The 18,793-nt window shown below is 48.5% G+C and overlaps 1 protein-coding gene across 1 annotated transcript in view; it reads left to right on the forward strand.

Annotated features, from left to right (window-relative positions):
• The window catches only part of CFAP77 (cilia and flagella associated protein 77), a 61,779-nt gene extending 45,814 nt beyond the window's left edge, over positions 1 to 15,965 (forward strand). Inside the window, exons 4-6 of the mRNA XM_049832746.1 lie at positions 4,412 to 4,514; positions 6,125 to 6,220; positions 15,751 to 15,965. Of these exons, the coding sequence (XP_049688703.1) occupies positions 4,412 to 4,514; positions 6,125 to 6,220; positions 15,751 to 15,819 (268 nt within the window). The 3' untranslated portion in view covers positions 15,820 to 15,965. The remainder of the gene's footprint in view (positions 1 to 4,411; positions 4,515 to 6,124; positions 6,221 to 15,750) is intronic.
• Positions 15,966 to 18,793: the final 2,828 nt, after the last annotated feature.

Raw genomic sequence — 18,793 nt, forward strand, 5'->3', positions numbered from 1 at the left:
CTCCCTGCCGGATCCCATCCTGACCAGCAGTTGGAAGAGTGCTGCAGGAGCCGTCTGCACTCGCTGGAGAGCTACCCGGAAAATCCAAGGGCTGAAGTTTGCGCTAAAATATTTACAAGCCCCTGTGCATTTGAATTATACAAGAAAGAGGCAATCACAAGTCAGTTTTTACCCTTTTACAGCACAACTTAGCAATCAAATTGATTGCACCTTTTAAGCTAGTATGAACCCCCTTCCTGAGCAAAGTCGTTTGTATCCACTTTTGCCAAGTACCTTTTTTTCAGTTGATATCTAAACCTTTGAAAAACAAGTTTGAGGGGAGACTGACAACCTTGAAACCTCAAGAGCAGCATGGCATTGATGGGTGCCGCTCCCTGAGCCGAGTATTATAGATAGATTTTAATTTCATTTTAACAAAATAGCTGTCTCCAGTGGAAGAAGCATCAAGAGCTAAATGAGGACCCGTCTTGAGCTGAATCACGTTGAACAGACCTCGGCACTGTCATTGATTTTCTGGGAAGAAAAAAACTGCCTCTGGCTACTAAACCAAATTAGTAGTCACTGATGACCAATTATTTTGCCCCACTGTGAACGGAGAGGCGTACTAAAATTCCAGTTTGTCAGACCCAAGGCTCCCTTCTCAAACACCTTTCAACAAGCGTGTACCAAAAGTCCCTCAGATGGTTCTGACGCCTTCCTGTTTTCGGCAACTTCTCCTCCAAAGTTTTAATGAGCTGCTGCTCTGAGGATGGCCTGCCAGAAAGGGAACCCTTCCCAGCTCGGTGGAGCACTATTTGGCATGGCACAAATCACAGCTGTCAGAATTTATACACACATACACAAAAAAGTGTCAGCCTAATGTTTGCAAATTATAATTACCATTTCTCTTGCATGTCCCTGGTGCCTTCATTTTAGATAAATCCCAGCTCTGAGGTATCAGCTGCAAAGCACCGGAGGCTCATATCGAGTAGAATAGATTTAACTAGTTTGTAGCTCATTTAAGGCCTACACTGTTTTATTTTAATATTGTTAATACTTTATTATACTTTTTAACATTGTTTTCACAGTAGAATAGCCTATTAGGAGGCTGCAGCTTCTTTTCCAGGAGATTTCTGGCAGACTAGCATACCACATTGTATAACCGAGTTAGAAGGCACTTGTCATTTCAGTTGAAAATAGGTCTGTACTCTGACTCTTGAAAGTAAATTAGAGAGAGAGTCTATTCAAGAGACAGGAACTGTTTCAGGGATAATAGTTCTGAAAATGTGCACAGATAAATTTTAAAATATTTAGGAAATGTCAACATTAGAAGTGGCTCCAACTATTTGACTATAAAAGGAAGCAGCTGATTATTTTTTTCCACAATTATAAATAATTTGTTACATCCTATCAGAACTTCTTTCCTTTTCCTTTCTGTGGCAGGGTGCTTGTGCCAAAACAAGGAGATCTGAGTTACTCAGAACGAGGTGGATTTTAATCTGCAATAAGCGTTTTCAGCGGATGCTTCCCCCACTCTCCCCACAGCATCCGCAGATGATAACAGCAAAGTCATCCCAGTTCAGAGGAGTAACATCTGGGCAGGGTGACAAAAGGAAACAGAACACACAAGCCGTTCATTCCTGTCCTTAAGTAACACCAAGGTGAGAGGACTTTTCCCAAAGGCCAGCTGCAAATGAGAAATACTGTCACGCTGCCAAGCAGCACCAATATTGGGGCCAAAATTCCCCGTCCACTCCGATGAGATCAGCGTTTGACCTACAAAGAAAAAGCTGCCTCACCGAAATTTCTCCGGTAACCTTAGTCAAAGAAGCGTGTTACCTGATACCCCCTGCTTTTCCCACTTTCTCAGTATTTCTTTCAAAGGAGGCAGGAAAATCAGATGAAGCCTCACGTCCTACAGCCCCACCAGACCTTACGTGTATAACTAAGCACATGAGTCATTCCTACCGATTTCAAAGAGGCAGTTCATGCGTGTATCATTCCAGGCATGATTCTATACTTTGCTGGATCAGGACTTAAATGCGATTAATCACACGGCAGGGAAGGATCTCTGAAGAGCAGCAACCCAAATGTGTCCTTTCAAGCATTTACTTACAAGCCAGCTGTGGACTAATCAGTCACCAACTGGCTGGTCCACTGGAGATGGTAAAAGTCACCTCCATAGAGATGTGAAAACACATTCAACTACCACAGAAAAATCAATAATCAAACACTACAGACAAAAGCTCAAGGTTTTCTTGCATCCCTCCTGCTATTCCTGCACACCAGGAAAGCTCCTGCCTTGGAGAGCAAAGGGACAGGCCAAGGAAACAAGCCCACGTGCAAGGCTCACCACGTGCTCATGCCAGAAATACCAAAATTTACACCACGCAATGAGACTGGAGACCCACTCGGACAACAAGACACTTGGCCACAGGTTTGCCACATCTTTTATCCTTTGTAAATATTTTGCCCAGCTCTGATCAGCATGAAATGGCAAACTGGAAGGGAAGGAGGGGAGAGAAGGGGGGACAACAAAGGGTAAACGTTGGTGTCACCTTTGGCACTGGGTGTCTCCAGATAACGGTCCGGAGCAGCACAGCTGATTGGTAGGCAAAGCCTTGAAAAGCCCTGCAGCATGTGATCTATGAAACAGAAGGTCTGCAGAAGGATGTCTCCTCTGATATGAATGCCCCCTTGGGATGTATATTGCTGGATTGCACATCTAGTATCATTAGAAAACACGGCCATAGATTAGGCTGTTTTGAAGCATGTGGCGTGCAATAATTAAGTAATAAAAGTCACCACAGGGGTGAAGGAACAAGAAACAGAAGAGTTACTATTTGCATACACACTGCCAGCGCTCTCTGTGATCGTCAAAGATTCTCCAGACTGCTAAAAGCTGCCTGCTACCGATTTTGGACCCACTCCTGCCAAAACCCATGAAGCACCAGCTCACTCTGTGGCACACGGGCGCTCTCTGCAGAAAACAACCTTCTGGTGGAATTGGTGGCCCAGAAGCAGCCCAGCAGTTAGCCCAAGTCCCCAGTGTCTCGCAGTTGGTCAGGATAGGCAGGAAAGCACTGCTTTTCCGTTCTGGGAGCTACAGCTGAAGGCGCTGTGGGCTACAGGTGTGAGCAGAGCTGGAAGCGATGGCTCCACAGTCATTGATTGCAGGTAGGATGGGAAAAGTCCCTCCCCAGCAAGGTGTGCAAGGACAAGGACCAATAAAACTTCAGATCAAGGTCCTCCATCACCTTCAAGTGTTTGCTTCTGGGGGGAAACGAACAGCAGCAGGATCACAGCAATAAGTGATATGCTGTCCTCAAGGCAAGAACCCTGCTGCTGCCACTGCCAGTTCTGCCTCCCATGGTGGCTGATGAAGTTAAAGTATCCGCACTTGCAAGGAGCAAGACTCAACAATTTCAGGCTGCAGCTCTGCCACAAGTTGGTCAGGTTAATGCCAGCTCAGAGCAGCTGAACAGGACGCTGGCCAACAAGCAAATGCCTTTTTTTTTTTTTTTTTTTTTTTTTTTTTTACTATTTTTGTAGAACCGTGGTCATCTGCAGCTTCTCTCTGCTGCTGTCTCCTCCTGGCCAGGATGCTCCCTGGTACCCTGTTTCAAGGGGCAAATACGTCTGGTCTGTACAGCTGAGGCACTGGACCAGGGCTCAGCATTTCAGCTCCCCTTTCTGCTGCAGACACCTGACCATCTGCACCGAGTCCACTTTTATCCCTCTTCAGATTGCTTAGGGCAGCACTTATTCCTCTCACCCAACCTATCATTGCATCTGTTTGCAGCTTTTTGGTATACCACAGTAGTGCTATTTTAATAGGAAAAGCAGTGTTCTTTTAGCAAAACACACTTTGCACCCAGTGGTTCTTCCCAGGCAGCTGCCATGGCTGTGGCAGTCCGGAGGGGACCCAGCCAGAGCTGCTCCTCTGAGCTCCAGGGTGGCAATGCAAAAGCCCAGCTCTCTGCTTCTGAACATTGCCCCATTCAGTGCTTCCATTATTCACCATTGGATACCGGTTGGGAAATGCTCTCCTGGAGCCATAGCAGGGCCCAAGGTTGAGCCACAGTCTTTGGTGCTCCGTGGTCCTTCCAGCACACCTGGCCTTGAACAGAGGTAGTGATACGGGCCTTATAAAAAAAGGTTGTGCAAAGATGGAACTTGCGCCCATCCTGGGGAATGCCCTAGCGCAGTTCTGCTACAGGTTATCGCAAGTGTGTGCAGGCTGTGGGGTATTAACTGCAAATGAATGTGGGTTGGAGTCTTTCTTGAGGAAGAGAAAGCCTTTCCCAGTGCGAGGGTTTATTCATGTTCTCACCAGTCACACTTTCCAGGAGCAGAGGTATGAATCAGTATGGGGAAGTAAAGAGAGGTGTTACCCTGGAAATTATACTGTTGTCTTTTCAATGTTTTCCAGGCCTTGCACTCCCCTTTTTGACCTCCTCCAACACAAATATAAGGAGCTGTGGATGGAGCAGCAGAGAGCCCTGACAGCAGCCCAGCGGGTGGAGAAGAAAAAGGTGATAACATTCCAGCAGCGCTTTCCCTTGCTGGGCACAGCACTGCTACCAGGCATAACCCCCCACTGTCCTACCCCATGATGAATGGACTCCTCCCAGCCATGGGGAGGGCTCTCAGCTGGGAAAACATCCTCCCTGACTACTAGAAGGCTGGTGAAGCCTAACAAAGACAAGTTGCTTCCCAGCCAAGATGGGCCTGGCTTCAGCCAGAACGTGTCCTGCGGGGTGATGCCGTAGGAGTGAACACCAGATATGCAAATCACAATGTGTGTGCATGAACGTGCTCTAGAGACAAAAGGGAAGGTGGGTTTTTTGAAGTATTTTTGTACCTGAAGATATAGGCAGGAGCTGAACAATCTCTCCAAGGCAGTGGTGCTTTGGGCAAGGCCTTTCAAAGGCTTAGACACCTGTGCTGCAGAGACACCTTTCTAGCTATCATCAAGCATCTGTCTGCATCAATATGCCTCTAGTCACAAGTTGCCCAGCTAAACTCCTGGTATCAATTAAAATGGAGGCTCTGTGGTTCTTTTTGCGTCACCACAAATAGCAAAATGCCCCGCTGTAACAAAGAATTAAGTTTCAAAATATCTTTGCTATTTATGTCATCCTCATGCCGGGACCCCTGCAGACTGTCCTTTGGACAGCATCAGCTCTGCTCAGGTTACCCGTGACAGCGGGCAAAACAATGGAACGGCCAACAAATGTTCCAAGGACGAGCACCAGCCCTGAGCCTGGCATGGTGGTGGTGATGCCAGCAGCCACAGCAGTTGTTAAGAGTGCAACGCCGTGCTGTTAAACACACCAATATTGTAATAACATTTAAAAGTAGCCAATGACTGTTTTATTAGTTAATGGCTCAAAGAAGAGTCGAGCTAATATGGTAATGACCAATTTCAATGGGCTTACTGCCATCACAAACTATGCTTTATAGTTGAAGTGCAAGAATACAGTGTTCTTAATTAGCAGCTACTTTATGAATACACAAGCCTAGGATGTTGGCAAGTGCATCCCTACCTTATCTATTAATGACTGATGTTTTTAATCACTAAGTTCCCTTCACCAAGTTCCCAAAGCCTGCAGCCACCAATGACCGAGTTAAGCAACACAAACCTACATCCTAGACCACAGAGCAGACAGATTCCCCAGGGTTTCACACAGCGGCCAAAACATTCACCAGGTACCTGCACTGGCTTGTGCTGGGACTGCCAAGCACTGCAAGCTGCAATTAATTAGGAGAACAACACACACACCGGACAGCCAGGAAACCCCACCATGGTGGGGGTGGTGGAAGTGACTTTCCCAGCTAGTGATGAGCCATTGCTCTAGCTCAGAGCACAGGGCTTTCTGCAGGCAGGGGTCATCTCACTGGGATGCTGTATAAAGGAGACACTCAGAGCTGGCAGCTGCTCAAGTTTTTCTCATCAGTATGTTTTAGATACCAGTATTAGCTGCATGGACACGAAAAACTACCCAGATCAGGCTTTTGTGATCATCAGTCCGAAGTGAGTTTTAGCGTTGTTCATCCCAGTGTCATTACACTGCACGACACCAGCTGGATGTATACAGCTGTGCAGCCGTTTCAGCCCATTCTTGTTTACCTTTGGTTACAGAAAGACGAAGTGCGTGAAACTCGCACCACATTGCTGAGAAAACACCCACTACCTGCGAAGGAAGAGTCCTTCTGGCACCTGCCCCACTTGGAGAAGGTATGGAGCACTTGATTGAACTCAGGGACACCTTCTAACCTTGCTCACGTGCCCTGGTAAGACCCTTAGCACACAATGAAGGTAGACACAAGGCCCTTACCTCAGAGCTCCCCAAGACCCAGACCCTAAAATGGTCCCGCGCTGAATGTGTTCAAACATCAGCCCCTTTTGGACTTCAGGGTGGGATATTTTTTGCAGCCATAAGCCCTGGAAGAGACACAGCAGTTGCCCAGTTAAGGGCCTAATGACTTATTTTCTAACTTGTGTGCACTTTCATGAGCTTCGTGAGATGAGAAGCATCTTTTTATATCTCCCTGTTAGTACTGGGGTGGCCTTTGCTCTCTGCTGGTTTTCCTGCAACTGCCCTACACAAGCAGGACAACCAGACCTGCATTTTGGTAGCCTGCCATTTAATCTGCTCTCACCATAACTAATTCAAACCACACCAGATGTTTCAAGAAGCATTTTCACCCTAAGTATTAGAGCTTTCTAGAAAGCCTGCACTCTTGACACCTCTCTAAACTTCCTGATTGACAATATTCACCCTGAGACTGAGCAAAGGGTCTAGCCGGGTTACAGATGTGCGTGACACTTCCTTTAATTGATCCAAATAAGAGCCAAGGTGAAGATTTCTTGTTCTAGCAATGGAATCTAAACATCTCCCTGAATCCATCTGTGCATCCTACTGTGCTCTGGGGTACTTGTTTGAATTCCGTTAGCTTTGTTTGTGGTGTAAATTACAGGGAAACTTCAAGTGAAGAGCTAGGGGGCATTTTAGGAAGGAAGGGAAAAGAGCTGGGCAAGCAGAATGGAAAGGAGACACCAGAAAGTCTGAAAGCACTGAAACCCTGCAGGGAGTTTATATGGCCAAAATCATATCTGGCATTGATAGATACCACTGCAAAGAGCCTCTCAGCCCTCCGCCCCAGCCCTTGTTCTGACGGGGTTATTTTTTTTGCCATGCTGTTGCTTTTTAACTGCAGTTTAAACCTACGAAGAAGCCTTGTGACTTCCTGAAGCTAATTTACTTGTACAAGTTGGAGAGTTTCAACCAAGAAACGTGTTTTGCACCACCTTGATGTATTCCTCTTACGTCCTGTCTAAGACTGTCCGATTAGCATATGTCAGTAATCATTTATCCCCGCTGCCTGTCAGCACAGAGCTGCTGCTGCGGCTAGTGTCAGGGAAAGAACATGACCGATCGCTGTTAAACAGATTGTGTAAGTCACACGAGATGCTGGGGCAAGCCTCCTCTTTAGAGCTCCTCTCACCCCAGACCTTTCCATCACTATTCATTTTTCAGCCTGTGTTTTTCTTCATGCTTTCCCTTTTGTTTCATCCATGACTGTGGTTGGGTTCCTCCCCTAGCCACAGTTCTCAAACCTCTGAGTCTTTTCTTCTTCTCTCTGCCTTTCTCCTTCCTCTCCTCTTCCCTTCCTTCCCAGGAGCAGCATCCAGGGGAGGAGGGACAGCTCATTTTGCACAGCCTCTGCAGATTATCTGTACTCCTCCTTTCTCATTACATTAACCTGGACGGTTTGCCTTTCCCCAGCTGCAGATCATGCACAGCCCATGTTAGAACTCAGATCAGGAAATTCATTGCTCAGTTGAGTTTCAGTGCATGGTTTCCTCCGTGGAAAAATAAGTTCTCTTGAACATCCATAAACACCCAGTGAAAAGCAGCAACAACCTAGAGAAAGCTGGTGGTTCCCAAAGACCCTCGGTAGCCTCCAAACTGTGCTTTAACTATCTCTGTAAAGCTGGGTTCTACATAGGTGGTGGTGGAATGGTCTCGAAAGACCAACTGGCCTAACACTTCAACCAAACCCAGGGACTCCAGGAGTCACCCTATCAATCCCTCCTTTACAAGGGTGACAACAGAGACCAGTGCCCAAAGAGGTGAGGGAGCTTGTTCTTGCGGGGTTTCTGTCCTCCTGAAACCTTTCTCAGGCTCATCCGTGGTGGTGGATAACTACTTTATGGCTTCTTTAAGACTCAGTGGCCTGAGGAGGTCAGCTGTTGGCACTGACCACTGTAGGCAGTTTACCAAAACGCTGTCTTTAATCCATATAATGCCCCCATCCTACTGTGCAAAAGCGGTATGAAAAACAACCCCAAAAATATCTCTCTACAGAAAACTTGTTAGCAGACTCCCATCTGCATATTATTTGCTACCAGCCTTCAGTGACATTATTCCGCTCTGGCCATTACAGAGGATGCTCATGACCTGGGAACAATTTCAAACTCTGGGCAAGAACATTCAGAGATTCTGTTGCCCTGACCACAGCCTCACTTTGGACTATTTTTCCACGTGAGCTGAGGCTGGTGCAAGGTGCGGGGGTGTGACGTCCTCAGGCCACTCATCCTTCTTGTCACTCAGTCAGCCCCTGTCATCTGGCATGATGCCTTTCAGTCTGGCCTGCTCTGGGCCTGGAGGGAGCAACGCAGAGCACCCAGCTACTGAGATGGTTGTAAATCAAAGCAGGGGGCAGCAGGAAGATGACATTTTGTTCCTTTAGACCCATAAAAATCAACAAAGAGGATTTTTCTATTCCCATCCTGACCCCTTACAGAGAACTGCAGGAACTGAGCACGGATGTAACCACCAGCCCTTAAACTGGACTTTCCATTCAGTCCCTGCAAGACTATCTCCTGGCATCACGCTAGAGCTTGCAGAGGAAGAGAAGAAAACAAAGGAGCTTTGCCCTCCCCACTAATTGCTTCTGCTTGCTCCCTGCATTGCCAGGGCTGCATGACATTACATAGTCATTCAGTCAGTAAAGTGTAGACAAATTGACTATATTTTCATTTGGATTTAGGTTTCAGCCCCGCTGCTTTAGAATAATGGCCCACGCTATTAAGCTAACTGGGTGATTTACAGGCTCTCCCATACCGGGTGATCGCTCCTGCTCTGCGTCTCGCTCTGGAGGACCGACCTGGCGTGTGGTCTCCTGGGCCCTCCAGCTCGCTAAGACAAACAGGTCACAGGGAGCCAGTCATGTCCTGATGGGCAGTTCATTAAGGAAAGTTGCTGAATTGTAGGGGTTTCATTTGTTTTGTGTTGTTTTGGTTTTTTACAAAACCAAACGGAAGTTAACTCCTTACTCACCTCAGCAAGATACTTCTACTGCCCTCCTCTTCCTCAGTCACACCCCAGGGCGAATGGCCTCTGCCTTGCTCTGCTTGCAGTAACATGATTCCTGGGCTCAGGTTTTGCTAACACGGCTGGGACTGTGCCCCAAGACTTCATTTATTTGTAGATGTGGGACTACATTCCCTGAGGTCTGTACCTCAAGCACCTAGCATGGCCATAAATAAATATTCCTGTCCCCCATGTTCATGGGATGCATCCTGTCCCTGTGGCACTCATCACTAGCATCACGCTGGCCCAGGCAGAATGGCATCCCTGGTGTCAACCAAACTCTGGAAAGGATGTTGCTGCCACAATATAGCATCGCCGCAGCCTTGCCTGTGCCAGGGTGAGGCTCCAGCTACCTCCATTTGAATATTTGACAGTCACAATCCAAAGCAGTAAGTCAACACTGGCTACTCCGCAATATATTTCCAGGGTTCTGTCAAGTCAGTCCAGAAGGATTCAGGTGGCAACACCTCATGCAGCAGTGACGTAGGACAGAATTCACCCATGTATCAAAATAGCTCCACACACCACATGTCGCTGACACACACCAGGGTTTTTCCTCTGCTCATTAGAGAATTCCAGCTTGCACAGACATTCAAGGTGGCTTTCCAGGGAGAATAGTCTTGTTTACTTGACCAGACAGGGGGAGGATAGAAAATGCAGCAACTTTGGACAACACTTTTGTCAACACGCGCTGCCTTCCCGAGCAGATGAAACGAGCTACACTCAATGCGCGATATGAATAAGCGATAAGCAATTGACGAGCAAGTGTTCGGGTACCTTGGCAAAAGACTTAATTTGCAACCTGGCACAAAATCAAAGGCTCTGTCAACGGCTGAGCGGCTCTCCCGCGTATGCCTTGCGTTACCTGGGAAAGCTCTGTCAGGTAAATTTCCACTGAAAGTAATTAGAGGAATCCCCACTGTATAAACTTTGCAGCAAAATTCTGGGCTCCAGAATTTGATTCTCACCAGGGATCCGATACCTGCTCACAGCCTGATCCTTCATCAGAATTAACAGTTGAGGTTTAACACATACACACAAAAATGTTCCACATTTTTTTTTAATGCCTTACCTCTATTTTTGTCTAAAGAGCTGAACTGACAAGCACAGCTCATGTAATCTTGCAACTGTTGTCTTGTCAGAAAAGCCATAGACTCTGCTTAAATAACCTAGGCTTGATACACAAAGCACACAGTGGGCTGGCTTTCCAGATACGGCATTTATCCTCCCAGGTTTGAGGGCAGCAAAACTTCATGGAGTTGGAGTGTTATAAAACTTGTCTCCTGGGGCTTAAATAGGGCTTAAAGACTAGAGCAATGAGTTCAAGAGCCTTCTGTTGCCATGGTACCAGATCAAACCTCCCTTCAGCTGGGATTTTGGCTGACCAGAAAAAAAAAAAAAAAAATCAGCGTCACCCAATGGCTGTTCGATGGCCCAAGTGACATGAATTGGTGGGTCCCAGCCCCGCAGTGACAATCCAAAGCAGCACCACTGGCCTTCAGTGATGACCTGCCTACAACAGGCACAATGCGAAAAGAAAATACAACACCCTGCAGGGTTCCAAATGGGCAGCAGAGATCCAGCTACCCTGAGCATGATCCCTGCACCTCTCCACCAGGACCACAGCAGAGATGCCACCTCCCACACCGCAGCCATTCTGTGACTAAATGCAGCCTCCAGGCGCCAGTCACCATCACCACATATTCTTGCAGATTCTGCAGGTTTTCTTGATTTGCCTAGTAGCTGAAGCTTCCAGCAATGCAATTGCTCAAATCACAGCAAAGCATTTCCATGGTCCAGCCTTTCCCAGTATCCCTCTGCACGTGCCCTGGACATTCAACCTCTCCATCACACCCTACTGCTGCCCTTTGCCATTCTTAGCTCTTCCTCGTGTCTCCCTCAGAGACATGGTAACCCATCATTCCTCCGCTATTTTCATTGCTCTCCAACATCTCCTGATTAACACAAGAAAACACCACCGCTCCCTGCACAGCCGTTCAGCTCTACTTCGATCCAAGCCCTGGTGTCCAAAGGCAGCACAATCAACTGCTGGCAACCAATGTCCGTTGCTGGTATGGAGATATTCACCCATGAAGGAAGAGACTTGGGGTGCTTGCAGCCTCACAGTTTGCTGTAGAGTAAACCCCCACACTCTGTGTTGGGTTACAGGTGAGCACCTACCATTGCTTTCAGTGCTACCTACCGTTTCGTACACAAATCCACAGAAATGCTTTTTAAATGGACTTGGGGTTTCATTCGTGGACCTATTCTGCCTTCTGCAGAGATGCTATTTACCAACAGACAACTTAGTTTGAAGTAAAGCTCTTGCTTGGCATGAAAAGGGTCAAGATTCAAATCTCAGCAACACATGAGGTCGGCAAGAAAGCTGCCAGCTCTGGTCTGACCCCACTTCACCTGCCAAGGGAGGCACATGCTAGGTTACAGCTGCAGCGGTTAATTCTCCTTTACTCACAATATTGCCCTGACCAAGTGACCAGTGAACTCCAGCGAACATCTGTGGCCCTTATTTTCAGGAAGCAAATAAAAAAAATCCCAAATCTCCATGGGGCATTAAATACAGCAGCCAAAAATTGCTGAGCACTTTTTGAAGCCTTTCTGGGTTTGAGGTGAATAAGGTTCATTTAGCCCAGACTCCCTTGTCTTGCATTTCCCCATTTTCTTAGAATTAGAAAGGTGGGGGCAGAAAAATCAACCCCATTCATTAAACCAGTTAAGCGCACTACTGCCAGGAAAAGCCACAGTATTTGTAACCCTAATAATCCAACACACACCTCCAAGCTCAGCTCATCTTGGACGGAATAACGTCTGTTTTAAAAGTACCTGCCTCTCTCTAACTTGTCATGGCATTTGTTGACAACCCTATTGAAAGCCGCTCTCAATGCAGCTGTGAAGGATCTTTCAGCACCTCTTTCTCTTTCCTAGACAGTTTTTGAAAGGGAGGGGAGAAAAAAAAAAAGCCATCAATACAGGGGGAAAAAGGCATCAGCAGCCAACATCAGCTGATGAAGCGCCTCACCTGGGCCCCCAGCACACCGCCTCCAATTAAATCAAAATGGTTTGTTTTTAATGGTCTTTTACACTGACAAGTGGGCTATCATTCCAGGCCTAGAGAGCTGTCAGGGAGCCGAGGCAAATCCTCCGTTGATAATGCCCAATGCTTCCAATTAGGAGCCGAGGCCGCTCCTGGCGCACTAACGATTCCCCAGCCTCCCCCAAGGCCCCTTCGGCGCTGGCTGTTTCGTCTTCCCTCTTCCTCCGCCGCAAATTACTGACACAAAACGGAGGCGCCCCGGTGCCTCCTCACCACGCCGGGCCCCGGCCCTGTTGGATTTAATGAGGTGATGGAAGTTTTTGCGGCTCTTTCGCTAAATTCTTTTCTTGTTTGACAGCTGCTTGAGTGTTGACCTTATAAAAGATTTAGTGTTTCTCATTATTTTCTGTCAAGCTTTACAAGTGATAGCTTCACGGAAATCATTTGCATCTCGATGTGCGCGCGCGCGCGGTTTTTGTCTGTACGGGGATGCTCAGCGCGGCGTGCGTCAGTGTGTACACCCTACCTCTCTCCATATTGTGTATTTTATTCCCTCCTCCCTCCCTGAAAAAACCTACAAACATGGCAATGTTGTTTTGGGGGAAAAAAAACAAACAGGAGAGGACTTCAAAGGCCCGGGATTTGTTAGACTTCTGTAAATGAGGGGCGTTTTGAAAAAATGAACAGAGATTGGTTTCCTATAAAGAGAGCTCAAGAAAGTGTTTTTGTCACCCACTAAAAGGATTTGATCAAACGAATGATGGAAAAACTCAGCTGAGTCCAGCGCCAGCTTTGTTGTTAAAAGTGGAAAATCATACAAGGCTGGGAAGCTGCCTTTGAGCAGGCGGGCAGAGCCAGGCAGGTGCTGGGAGAGGAACAGGTACAGCCGCATCTCCCTGCGGCCGAGTGTGGATCCTTCCAGGGCAGGAGGAGAGCCTGGTGCTACTTGTTACCTACTTCAGCCCTTTTCATGGGTTTTTTTCTCAACATCTCCTACAAATCATCACAAACCATTTAAACCAGCTATAGTAATTAAAACTTTCCCCCAGAAGCTGAGCTTACTGACCGCCCAAGGGTGCTCACAGTGCCCAGCAGCTACAGTACACACACCCCAGCACCCACCTCAACGTCAACAAGCCCAACACCAACAGCACCCACAAAACCCCGGTCGGTCGCTGGTGTGTATGGTCTGCTGCTGTCAGGGGAGCTCTGCCTTCCCCGTACCAGCTTCGCCTTTCTGTATCTCACATGCAATTTATTACTTCTCCATTAACATACCTGTTTCTGCTTGCAACATGCATGTGGTTGTATTAATGCTTGACAAGCGATCATTTACAGTTCTCCAATTTAAAACATTATCATAACTGAGAACCCAAATGAAAATAACTCCCAAATACATATTTAAGTTTTAGGAGCGATAAGGGTTTTTTTATTACCCCTCAAATTCTTTGAAGCAAGCACTGGCATTACAACATCCCAGCTGCAAGTGTCCTGCAGGTTTTAATTTGTCAATAAGAAATGCAATGAACAACAGCAAAACATTGCTTCTAATCAGCAGCTAAAAACCATTGCAGCTCCATCATCCTGCAAGGAAAAACCACCAAGCTTGTGCCTACAAACTATCTTCCCATCCTGCTACAGCCAGTGCTCCAAATCCATGATTCAGACAAAATCCTGGCATAACAGCCCATAACCACATCAGAGTAACGGTCAAGATCATCAGCTGTCTCTAGAGGAAGTACCTTTGGGTTCATCATTTAAAATATGAATTAGAAGAATCAGAGATGAGGATTCATCACTGGCATTGACTTCTCAACACCAGTCTCTGTCATAAGACCTTTGACCCAAGGACACCCTTATCTTGACTCTGATTACTGGCCCTCGTTATGAGAGGGTTTCTCAGTTTTTAAAATAGCACTTGTCCCCTGTCCTACACCTGGTGCTTCCCACTTACTCATGCTGAGGGCAGAAGCTGGCATCCCTCAACTTTGTCAAGGCTCTGCTAATTTTAATTACTGCCAGTTGTGGCTCAGTGTGACGTTTCTCACCTGGGAGGCTTTGTACCAAGACTGGAGTGAATGAACTGCTTTTTCCTCCCCTGTGGCTTCAACCCAGTCCCAGGCAGAAATTTTCCTCTGCCCATTTCCCAGTGCTGGTGGGCAGGCAGCACGATGGGGAAGGCAGAGGCACATTCAAGAGAAGCAGCTCAGCTGTCCTTAACTGCAAGCACTGGATTTTTCCAGCAATCCCAGCTCTGAGGGAAAAACTCCCACATCTTTAACGGGAGGCTGGAGTTGGGCCAGCTGGGGATTGTACCTGCCAGCTCCCAGGGGCTACCCGCCTACTGTAGCAGCCCTTGGTTTTGCCTCCCCAACCTTTCCCTCCCAGAGAGGGGTTACGTCACCACTGGTACTTGTGGTAAAGCAAAAACATCCAGAATCAACTGTCTGAAGTTAGGCACTCAAATGCATATTTAAGTACCTGAACGCCTTCCTCCGGCAAGGGGGAATAGCTAAATACGCTTTGTTTGTCTTGATTAATGAGATCACTAGCAAGCTTTTCAGGGCAAAGACTGCTGTGTATTTTTACATATGCAAAACCCGACATCCAGCCAGCCTGAGCAGGGTGGGGGAAGCGGGAGGCAGCTCCGCACACCCACACAAGGCAGATGTATGGCACAAGGAATTCTGTCGGGGCAGGTAAAACCCGTGGCCCACCCCCACCGTAAACCCACTCCTTACATGAAGACACACATCTCAGTAACTCTACGTCTACTGTACAGGTTTGCTGCGTGCAGCTGTGTGTAAACCCGACTGCTCTCCCCAAAGGGCCCTGGGACTTTCTCCCCCTTTGTCAGGGGCATCTGTTCACCCCCTCCCCACCTCGAAGGTGATTCCTGGGGAGAGACTGCTTGTGTCTTTGTTGGGCTGGTCATGCAAGAATCGCTGGCCCCAAAAGGGGCTTCCCTGGGAGCTTTGAACCCATCCTGGTCCCCTCAGTGAAGCACACAAGTCCTGTGTTGTAGGAGACGAGTCAAATTTATTTCAGGGTCCACCCTAAGGCATGCCAGCATTTGAAAATGTCAGACAACCAACACACCGTAGTAAGACTACAGGATATTGTTACTAGAGCAGAATAAGAATTTCCCGAAGTCAATCAGAAAACTAGTCCTCATTTTAAACAGGTTAAGTGCTTAACTTCAGCTGGAGCAATGTCTCCCAAACAGTCAAAAACCCTTGCGCTAGTCTGCAGTCTCTTCCCTGTTTGTGCTACAACCTATTTTCTTTGGCTGGCTGCTCGCTGTAACCAATCATTTATCTGCTCCTTTCGTTATAGGTTGGGCCTCATCTCAGTACTTTTCCAGACCGTGACGCTTGTAAAAAGGCGTTCAGTGCCTCCCATTGAGAAGTGCCTGTGAGACGTGGTCCCCTTCCCCAGAACATCCACACAGCGAGGACCACGGCACTGCTGGGCACCACAGCCCCTAGACCCTGCGATAGCCATAGGCGATAGGCTTTCTCTCTGGTTTTAAGAAGTTATGCTAATGCAGATATAGCCAAATAAGTCATAAAGAAGAGAGGAATTATTCTGTCTCAGCCTGTTCATTGCTTTGTGTCATCTGCACAACACCTTACTCAGCCCGATGACCATGATTTTCATTGTGCTCAAGGTAACAACACTCACAACAGGAACAGAGCAGTGTTTGCACCAGTGCAGCCCCAGAGGGAAAGCAGAACAGTCTTCTTCACTGTCTGTTCTGAACAAATACATTAAATGCAACCGTATCCCAGCTGATATCAAGTCTATGATATCTCATAATCCATCAGTCCTTCCCATTTCTTTGCCAAATAAGCTTCCCATCACTGCCTGATTCAGCAAAGCCCTTGCCTATGTGAAAGCACACAAACACCTGCTTTAAGCACGCTGCCAAATTGAGGCCTCACCACAGAGCGATGCCTTCACTTGAAGATGGCTCCAGCCAGTTCCACACTTACCCTCAAATAGCTGCTGGTGCCTGGTGTCCCTCAGGGCTGAGCCTCTCCAAGCAGCTGCTGAACAAACTCAAACTCCACCAACACCAACTCAACATCACAGCACCCAAACCCCAGCTTGGTCACCAACAGGTGACAGCAGGGGCTCAGACAGATACCAACACATATAAAATCCATCTCATCCCAACAGGGTGTTTCACCTTAAGAAAATATCACTTGGTAACAACTGTGATTACTTTAACTGTGCATCTCCAAGATTGCTAGAGGAATAATTAATTACTCCTACGTAGTCTGCTCATCACATCTACTGTTACAGCTCAGATTGTACCAGATAATATTTAAGTCCAATGTTAGCTTTCAGTTTTCATATTCATCAACCTGGTGGCACTCAACGACCTCAGGTGTGTTCACCCCAGGATGGCCTGGACACCCCAGGGCCATGCTCTGAGAGGTGAGATCTGCTGTCCTGGGCAGCCCCAGCTTCATCCCCAGCTCGGGAAGGGGCCGGTAAAGCACTGCAGAGGGGGTGGATGTGCCCAACACGACTTTGCCCCACACACCTCAGCATGGGGGCTAGCTCAGCACTCCAACATAGACCCACCAGCAGCCAAGGGACACAAAGAAGCCATGCAGAGCCCAGGGCTCATCCCCCACCAGATTTCCAGCCAAACCTGCTGCATCAGCACCCACCTTTAAAGCCAAACCTCGAAGAGTCCTTCATAACATTAAACTGCATTGCTCAAGACACAAGAACAAAGTAAACTGCAGGGGCAGCTTTTCTTACCCCTCCCAGGACAAGGAAGGCTCCATCCACACCAGCTCCTCCAGCATTTCCCACATCCTCTTCTTAGGGGCAGGTTGTGTCTCAACCTGCCCTTTACGTAAGGAAGCAGCTGTAGCAAACTCCACCCTGCCCACACCTGAGCCGAGGGAGGAAAGAAATTGCCTGCTCCACACCAGGGAAACCCCGGTATGCGGTTCCCTCTTTTTAGTACAGGCCTCTAAATAAAACCCATATAAAATAACTAGGAGGATAACAGTAAGTTTTGTCGTGCTGGCAGGGGTGGATTATAACCGGAGACCTTTCCCACCTCCCCAAGGAGGGAGGAAGCCAGGCCTTAAATGACTTGTCTTGCTAAAAATGACACTGTTTACATGTGTGAGAAACCCAGGCACGAGGTTTGCCCTGCTGCCTGGCAGGAGCCACGTCCAGCTCTTGGTCCAGCCACAGCAGCTGTGTCCGCCTGCAGCAACTGCTCAGGTCCTTGGGGCATGCAGAGGGAAGGAAGCATCTCCAGCGAGTCCTGCCTCGCTGGGAAAGGGCTGGCAAACAAATGCGGTGTGAACCAAGCCCACGCAGACCTGCTGATTCGGGACAGGTCCAAGAAGCCAGCAAAGAGACCAGAAACCCAAAAATAACAGCCAAATCAAACGAAGTGTGCTCAGAAGGAGACACGGCTCAGTGGGGCTTGTAGCCAACAGTTCTGCCCTACTGTGCCCCGAAATCCCGAGCAGGCTCGTGTCCCAAATGACCTTAGTCTTACAGTTCAGACGGGAGCAGGGGGCACCCACTCCCCGCTGCATCAGCACCCACCTGCACCCCATGTGGGGCAAGCCCACCCTACCTGGCCCACCCGAGGTGCCACCTCGGACTCGTCCCCACCGCAGCCCCCCTTCCCCACCACCCCCAGCCCGTGGCCAAGCTCACTGGGGGACACAACCAAGCCGCAAGCCGGGCGTCCGTGTGTCGTGTGTGTGTGTGTGTGTGTGTCCCCGGTCCTGCTCCCCCCCCCTGCCCCGGCGGAGCCCGGTGCCGGGGTCCCGACCCCCTGAGCAGCCCCGGCCACCCTCCGGCGCTGGACGCTCCTTGTCCTGCAGTGACACCCACTGGTAAAGGGGATTTTAACGCTGCTGCAGGTTCCCCACCGCCGGGCCCTGCTCCTCCCCGGCACTACGACCCTCCGGCTGACTGTGTCCCCCTCCTCCTCATTTCTGCCGTTTTTCCACTACCACCACCACCACCCCGAGCCCCCCCCTGCCCTTCTCTTTCTTGGGAAGATCCCTTCGTTTCGTTACCGGAGCATCCCACCGAAGCCTGTCGCTGCTGAGCATCCTTCTCCGTGCCTGCCTGGGCACGGCCTTTCCGAGCACCCAGCTTGGGTTCAGGGAGAAATGCAGTATTTCTCCGGGGGTTTTCCTCCCTAAACCAGAGCCTTTCAGGATACTGGTCTCTGCACCACCAGCAGATATTTCTAGACTAACTCTTGCTACAGTCATGGCCACAGCTCAGCAGCCTGTTGCCCTCCAGCCCCTGGCCCAGCTGTGGAGGTGTCTCCCAGCCCCATCAGGGTTCTCCCCACACCCCAAACCTCCGGGGAATGCCTGGG

The sequence above is a fragment of the Accipiter gentilis genome, chromosome 29 (genome assembly GCF_929443795.1).
Source record: "Accipiter gentilis chromosome 29, bAccGen1.1, whole genome shotgun sequence".
Classification (NCBI taxonomy): domain Eukaryota; kingdom Metazoa; phylum Chordata; class Aves; order Accipitriformes; family Accipitridae; genus Astur; species Astur gentilis.